Source organism: Alligator sinensis, unplaced genomic scaffold (genome assembly GCF_000455745.1).
Source record: "Alligator sinensis unplaced genomic scaffold, ASM45574v1 scaffold829_1, whole genome shotgun sequence".
NCBI lineage: Eukaryota > Metazoa > Chordata > Crocodylia > Alligatoridae > Alligator > Alligator sinensis.
In genome coordinates, this window is record NW_005842399.1 from 427253 (window position 1) to 435083 (window position 7831).

The window sequence follows — 7831 nt, forward strand, 5'->3', positions numbered from 1 at the left end:
GAAGAAGGAAAAGGCGGCATTGGACAATGGCTGCGGGCGGCGGGCGCTGCCTTGGGAGGCTGCTGCAGCCCCGGGGCTGGGCCCAGGTGGGAGCGCGGGGGTGGCAGGGGGGGTCCCCCCCTTCCTCTGCCAGCCCCCCTGGTTCTCCGCTCGGGCCCTAGACAGGACATCATCCTATTGGATCATTTCAAGCTCCCTTTCCCAGCAAATAACATCTTCCGAAGCCGCCCTGATAGCTCGAGTCTCGAGCGCGCAAAGCAGGGGAGTGACACGGCATCTCTTTGCTTTTGTTTAGATACCAAATGTTTCGGTCAGGACGTTTTTTGCATATCCTCGTACGAAAGCACGGTCCGGTTTGGTACAGGGATCTAAAGGTAAGGAAAAATGTCGTCTTGCCTTCAGGTCTGACACTCAGCTGCCGTCTTGTTCCAGCCGGTGATGTCTGATGCAGCTTTCTCTACCTGTGCGGTTTGCCAATAGTATGTGACATGAGAGGGAGAAAAGGGGAAAGCTTGTGTTTTGGCAGTTATATAAAAGCATTGGCGATGCGTAGGGGGTGCACGTGCACCCCTGGAAGTGCCAGCCATGAAACTGGAAGTGCACTTCCAGTTTTGCTGCTGGTTTGGCAATTGGCCACTGGGGACCCCCCCTCCCCCATCAGCAATCTGGTGCCCCCCCCCCGGACTTGGGAGGCACCACTCGCCCGTGTGTAAAATGCATTAGAATCCATTGAAATGAACTGGAAGGTTCCATAAATAGAGGTCTTTTACGCTTGTCAAAGGATGCTGAGATGATTTATAATGTCGTCTGAAGACTTAAGCCTCCAATACAGTATCGCTGTGTAGAGCAGATAATGTAACTAAAATAGCTGAATTAAAGGAGTCGGAGAACATTAGGACCGAGTCAGTAGCACGGTAGCTGGGAAGCTTGGTAAACATCAGTTCCTGATGCTGCACACCCTGCAGGATGGTAAGCTGGTTTCTCTTATAGTAACTGTGTTTCTAATTTGAACTCACTCCAGACATTTGTTTGATACTCCGGAGACCAAAAAGCGGCACTGCAGATGTCATCGAATCTGGAGAGGATGTTGCGTTCAGGTGGGGCCTTTTACTGATCCCTGTGACCACATTTTGCCTTGGCACATGGCAGGTAAATGAAAACATTTCACTCTTTAGAAATCAAAGTACGCACATGGGCGTCAGTTGAGAACTGCCTCAGATAACCAGAGGGACTTATCCATGTCAAAATAAAAATTAGTCAATGTTGTTTAGCGTCTTTAATTTGGGCTGTTTCAACAAGTCCAGGCAATCCTTTTGATGCAAAATTTAATTTTACTTTCCATCCCCGCAAGGAAATAGGTATTTCAATTTTCGTGTCTTGAATTATCCTGTTAAAGACCAGTGTGATCCCAGCATTGAGGAAAACATGAATTTTGTTTTCAAGCTTGCAAGAAGTTATTAGCAGCAGCCCCCATGATGATGCCATTGCTGTGTGTTCCCAGGTCCAGCGCCGGAAGTGGAAGTTGAAACTGATTGCAGACCTCGAGTCAAGAGTTGGATCAGAGCCTGTTCCTCTGCCTTCAGAGTAAGTGTAGAAGCTGGGTTTACACTTGATGATTCATGTAGCATCAGCAATCTACTAGGAATTTGGGACACGGTCCTTGCCCTGAGGAACTTGCACACTAATAGACAACATGGGAGCAGCAAGCAGTGTAGACAAACTAGAAAGAAAAATATGGTGGTTCATCTTATTTTAAACATGAGCTGTGAATGCTTCCCTGGAAAGCATTATGTGCTACCAAAAATGCATGTGTTACAAAAAGCCATGTGGATAGACAAGGTCCTTGCACTGTTCAGACAAATCTGAGGCACAGAACAAGTGCATTTGGCCATCTGGTATAGAGTGCCAAGGTTCAAGGCTCAGGAAGGGAAGGAGAATTACTGTTGACTTGACCTCCACATGCTGTGTCTACAGGAAAAAGGCCCTTCCCAGCTGGTGTTGTGTTCTGCCAGTGACACAGGAATTACACCTGGGTATACCCAGGATACTAACAACTCATGCTATTCACTAGCGTGCTGCTAAACTGTAGTCAGCTGCTTAACTCATTGGGGATTTTGTTTCTCTGTCTGCTACTGCTGATCCTTTTTTTTTTTCTTCAGTTGATTTGCCAGTTGTCCATTTGGGGAATAACAAAACAGAGGGGACCCCGTAATTCCACTAAAGGTTTAACTGTCTGGCTCTGGTGGCCCAGAGACTGATCTCATCCCAGTGCATCTTGTTCCCTTACAGCCCTGCAGAGCTGAAGGAGCTGGAGTACAGGTCTGTCAAGGTTCGAGGGTATTTTGATCACTCCAAAGAGCTCTACATTATGCCACGTTCACGGGTAGATCCTAAGCGAGAGGCCAGAGAAGCTGGACGACTGACGTCCAGTCCGGACAATGGAGCAAACGTCATTACTCCCTTCTACTGCACAGACCTCGGGTATGTTCAGCTACTAGCTGGAGGACTCTAGGCTTATGCAGGCCTGCAGCAGGCACTTTGTTTCTTCCCTGCAGCAGCTGAATTGCAGTGGTCAGGTTAGTTCAAAGGAGAGCAGTGATGATACAAGAGAAAAAAAAAGCCTCTCAGATAATCTACTCAGTTGGTAACCCTTGACTTCCAAGTGCATTTAAAACCCATTTTAATTTGCTTCCTGTTACCTGGAAAGTGGTTTTCAAACACGTAGATCACTAATCTTTTTGGCATGTAGTTTCACAGTGATGGGAGTTCTCTTGCTAACAAACTTATTTTTCTCTCTCCATTCTTACTTGTACCTGCAGTATCACAATCCTAGTGAACCGAGGCTTTGTCCCCAAAAAGAAATTGAAACCAGAGACCAGACTGAACGGACAGGTAAGAGGAACCAGTTAGATCTCTCACCCACTACCCTGGAAGCAACTGTTAATATGCCAGCTGAGGCACTAGACTAGGGGTGGCCAGTCACCCACTCTGGGTGCCACATCCTCCACCAAACTTCAAGGGGTGTGGGGAGGTGCTGAGTGACCTGCTGCTGCAGCACCAAGCTACTCTGGCTTTCCCCATGAGGAGCACGCCCTAGGGTAAGCAGTGCAGCTGCAGCCCAGCAGGAGAGGAGGGAGGAGGGCAGGCTCAGGGCCTGCTCTCCACAGGGAAAACCAGAGCTGCTGGGAGTGCCTCGGGGAGAAGTGGACAGGGCTTCAGCCAATTTCTGGAGAGCCACAAGTACTGTGCTGGGGAGTCGCATATGGCTCATGAACCATGGTTTGGCCACCCCTGTACTAGACAGTACAGCAGCAGGTACTATGATGATGGATAAGTGCAAAATACCCACTATCTAACCCAGTGGGTTTCCTCCAGTTTGCCTGAATGTGATGTTCATAAAGACAAGGACCTGATGTGCCCATCTGTCTGCTGATGCAAGTTGCCAACTCTTTCACTTGGAGTTGGGCTTAAAGAGCACTGCCTCTGTCCCATGCAGCAGTAGCACTAACTGCTGTGGCTGGGGCTCAGCTAGCTCCAGGCCTCTTCCTATTGCCATGATGTGCAACTCACAAAAGACTTGAGCTGCTCTTTCCCCTTCCTTAGGTCACAGATGAAATAGACCTTGTTGGGGTTGTGAGACTGTCAGAAACCCGGAGGCCTTTTGTGCCAGAGAACAACATAGAAAGAAACCACTGGCATTACCGGGACCTGGAGGCCATGGCAAAGGTGACAGGGGCTGAACCCATCTTCATCGATGCAGATTTCTGTAAGTCGCCAAGAAGCTTTCTTGTTTGCAGTTTGGCCCACAAAGGGGCCTGTTCCCTTTAAACTGGTCTCTCTTGCCCTGAAGCCAGAAAAGTGACAGGAGCTACTGGTCATATTTCTGTTAGTCCACATTTAGGACTAACAAGCTATGGTGAAAGCAGTTTTGTTGAGGCCATTAGGTCTGCCTCAAGCATACAAAAACATGAGTCTAGTATAGTAATTGCATTTGGTTTTTGGTTTATTTCTTGTATTTTGCTAGGACCAGCTTTCACCTGTGGAATTACCGCTCAGGAGGGCTGTTAAATAGTTCAAGTAACTGCTAAAGCCAAAAAGAGCAGCTTTTTAGCCATCATTTACCTTGCAATGGCCAGTACAGTAACTTTTGTGAATAGCCTGTTAACCTTTGGGGTCAGCCAAAGGTATGCAAGTGGAAAGCTTGCATTTGTTTCACTCAGAATAAAACTAGAGGCACTGGTGACTCTTCATTGGGTTCTTCCTTTGTTCCTACAGGGAGCACAGTCCCAGGGGGGCCTATTGGAGGTCAGACAAGGGTGACCTTGAGAAATGAACACATGCAGTATATTGTTACCTGGTAAGTACCTTCGCTTCCTGTGTTGACATGGAAATGAGTAACAGCACTGGCCAGACTCTGGCTTCCTACTCTATGACTTCCTGTTTGGCCTTTACTCTTCTAGCTGTAAAACAAGTGCTGAATATCACTGCTCCTCAGTACAAACCAGATTATAAATATTAGCCCAGCAACTTCCCTCTGTATGGCGGTGTTACAAGCAACTTGATCTCATCTGGGTAACAGGGCATTCACTCTCTCCTCCCTTCTCTTACAGGTATGGTTTGTGTGCTGCAACCTCCTATCTGTGGTATAGGAGGTTCATACAGAAGATCCCTTTCTGAAGGGAAGGTTCTGATGTTTCACTCTTCAAGAAAAGACAAGAGCAAGAGCTCAAGCCATTGGGAGACCTACATAGAAGAAACTGGTGTAGCACTGGAAGAAGTGGCTGGCTATGCAGCTGTGCACGCTCATGCATCTCCACTGAGGAGATAAGCAAGAGATGCCCACTGCCATACAGGCAATTTTAGGGAACCTGGCCTTAGCTTAGACATGAAGTCTTGAATACAGCTTTGTGAGCTGTTTGTTCTTTAAGCCCAACTCCAAGTAAGAGTTGGCAGTTTCCATATGCTTTTAAGTCAGAGACAGTAATTACTGGTACAATACTAAGTTTTGATCATTTATTACCTTGCACATTTTCTTAGGGAGGGGATTTTTCTTAGCTTGTTTACTACTGTCACTCGATTGAGGAAATATTTCATCTAATCACAGCTAGTGTAATGGGGAAGTGGAAATAGACCACCTCATCATGAAATATCAGAGCACAGAAGTCATGAATTTCTGCAGGGGATTGTTTAAACAGTGTGCAGTGAAATGACAAAAAAATAAAAAGGGTTTATGGTAAATTTTATCACTCCTTGTGTGGAATCTTGAATTTAGGATTAAGTTATCCAGGCATCCTACAAAAAAAAATAATGTATAAATGCTTCTCTCAAGTAATTCCAACTTGTGGAGGATCAACTTAAATAGATAGGATGTAATAATTGTTATAGTCTAACCCCAACTGACTGCTCACTTTAAAAAGATAAAAGCAATGAATTTAACCCTCATCCATCCTACCGCAAAGAACTCTCAGAGCTGTTCCAGTAGGTGCAAATATAGGAGCCGAGATGACTCCATTTGTCTGTCCTCCCCGGAGCTTTGGACAAGAGACAGCTGAAACTTGGTTTTGGATTTTATTGTTATCTACAGAAACCATGAGGAGTAAGTCCAGTACATTTTTAACCCAGCTTGGTAGCCAGCTCTTTAGCCTTGGCTTTCTCCAGCTTGGCAATACGAGCCACTGATTTGGGCCCCAGAACATTGCCACCCCAGTGACGACGGATCTGGAGGAAAAGAAACAGGAATAAATTAGACGACTTAATTGTACTCACACACACACACACACACACACACACACACACACACACTGAAATTCTAATATTAGTTTCTCCTTCAAGAAATCACAGGACTCGCTCATTTGGTAGTTAACATTCAGAAGTTTAGTTCCTTCACAAGAATTGCTTACGAGGCATTGATATCACTGGAAATAGCCCAGCTAGTTTCCTCCAAGACTAGAGAATTAAAAGACATGACTAAGAGTTAAGCAAGGTCTCTTACACTTCCAGTTGGGGGCCTGGGTCTTTACAAACCCTCAGAGGACAGGGACGTTCACGTGCAGACAGATTTAGCAAGCACGTCTTTCAGTCCCTTCAGACTGGACTTTTATCTCTAAATTTTGATTAGACCAGAAGTGCAGTTTTCACCTGTTCCAATCGCTGCCCAGTGAGACCATCAACATGGAAGCTCAAGATGCTACAAAACAGAAGTGCTGTTGGCACCAAGTCTTACCTCATCATATCTGTCATTGTAGTTGGTCTTGACAGCCTCCACCAACTTGGCTAGAGCGCCTTTATCCTCCCTGTTGACCACATTAAAGCGTTAGTTCCTTTTGAACACTTGTGTAAACACCACTTCCCAACAAACCTTTTGTCTCAGGGTTAAAAAGCTCTTAATGCCACATGATTTTTCAGGTGAAGAAATTCTATGTACATCATTGACAAAAGGTTCACATAGCATTCAGCATCACTGCAGTACAGTAGACATTCCTTCAGTACTTTTATCACTTTCCAAATGACATTTAGTGCAGTTTGACCACAAGTAAGTTTTGAATTGGCTACGCAGAGAACCTAAGACAGTGATGCTTTATACCAATCTATACCTTTTGGCAGGTTCCAAATTAGCCCCACACCCTCCAAGGGGCACTCTGATCCCCTTCCCCTGCTCAGTCTGTTGCTCTGCTTCCTACTTCCTGCCACTGTGCTGCCCGCATTCATCCCAACCCACCATCTGTCGCACAGAGGCCATCAGCATTACCTGTTGCACACTCCGGCTCTATACCAAGACTAGTAAGTAACAAATCAATTTGTATTCTCCAGCTTACACGCTCCACAGCAAATCACATACAATTCTCTTAGCTACACCCTTTTTAAGTATGATTGGATTTAGTGTTTGAAACCAATTCCTAGTTTCAAGATTGTTTTACTTTTATTTTTTTTACTCCCCCAATAACTGGATGGGAATGTATTAGTAGTTACCTTTCTATACTGTTTCCAAATTGAAATTCCTATTTTAAGTGTACAAGCACACTTACGGGTTCACTTGTGTGAAGGCGACACAGGTGCACGTCTTCCTATGGACCAGTCGTCCCAGTCTGGCTTTGCCCTTGATGATGCAGTAGGGAACCCCCATCTTGCGACACAAGGCAGGCAGGAATACTACCAACTAGACAGAGAGAGACTGCTAAGGGCGTGCCATGCAAGAAATCAAGTCACAAAAGAGAACAGAGTTTGGGCTTTGGCAGTTGCTCAGGGTTAAAAAGCTCGTATAGTTTGCTCTTCATGGTGCAAGTTTCAGGTGAAGAAATTCATACATCATTGCAAAGGCCAAGCCCCAATCTTTTTTTTTTTTTTTTTTTTGGAGAGACAGTAACTTCAAAATAATACTTTATACAAATACTAGCCATGCCCGTTAACAACACAGCAACATAAAACTTGAAAATGCTAGAGTTGTCAATAGTAATAAAGCACAATATTAGTAACTAACATTCTGAAAGGCGTTCAGCCAAGCCAGACTCTAGCCTGGGGGCAGGCAACTATTTCAGGCAGAGGGTCACTTACCATTTTGAGGGCCACATGGGTAGCCCCACCCCTTGACAGGTGCCCCACCCCCGGTCACCATCTTGGGAACAATGTCCCAGGGCCCAAAGTGGGGCGCAGACTAGCAGGCGTCTGTGAAGCTGGGCTGGGCTACACCAGCAGGGAGAGGGGGCAGCTGGCCCAGCTCCAGAGCCCTTGCCAGCCAGGACCCATGCTGCCCTGCTCTGGGCCCTGCTAGCACTGGCCCCATGCTCCTGCTGGCTCCCCGCCCGCTCCCTCCCAGTGCCCCCCAACACCGGGG

The 7831-nt window shown here is 46.3% G+C and overlaps 2 protein-coding genes and 2 non-coding genes across 4 annotated transcripts in view; 1 reads left to right on the top strand and 3 right to left on the bottom strand.

Annotated features, from left to right (window-relative positions):
- The first annotated feature begins 12 nt into the window (after window positions 1-12).
- Window positions 13-5243, top strand: LOC102381244 (surfeit locus protein 1). Its single transcript, XM_006029788.3, has 9 exons — window positions 13-86; window positions 296-374; window positions 1022-1149; window positions 1502-1584; window positions 2290-2481; window positions 2820-2892; window positions 3604-3766; window positions 4276-4357; window positions 4611-5243. The coding sequence occupies exons 1-9, from the start codon at window positions 27-29 to the stop codon at window positions 4675-4677; spliced, it is 927 nt and encodes a 308-aa protein (XP_006029850.1). The 5' UTR covers window positions 13-26; the 3' UTR covers window positions 4678-5243.
- A 306-nt stretch (window positions 5244-5549) lies between these two features.
- The window catches only part of RPL7A (ribosomal protein L7a), a 5692-nt gene continuing 3410 nt past the window's right edge, over window positions 5550-7831 (bottom strand). The window contains exons 6-8 of the mRNA XM_006029787.3: window positions 7026-7156; window positions 6224-6293; window positions 5550-5718 (exon numbers count right to left, since the gene is read on the bottom strand). Coding sequence (XP_006029849.1) covers window positions 5614-5718; window positions 6224-6293; window positions 7026-7156 — 306 coding nt within the window. The 3' untranslated portion in view covers window positions 5550-5613. The remainder of the gene's footprint in view (window positions 5719-6223; window positions 6294-7025; window positions 7157-7831) is intronic.
- LOC112551268 lies at window positions 6362-6434 on the bottom strand. The gene has a single exon (XR_003095529.1). It is a non-coding gene; the product is annotated as a small nucleolar RNA SNORD36 (small nucleolar RNA).
- LOC112551266 lies at window positions 7235-7314 on the bottom strand. Its single transcript, XR_003095527.1, has one exon. It is a non-coding gene; the product is annotated as a small nucleolar RNA SNORD36 (small nucleolar RNA).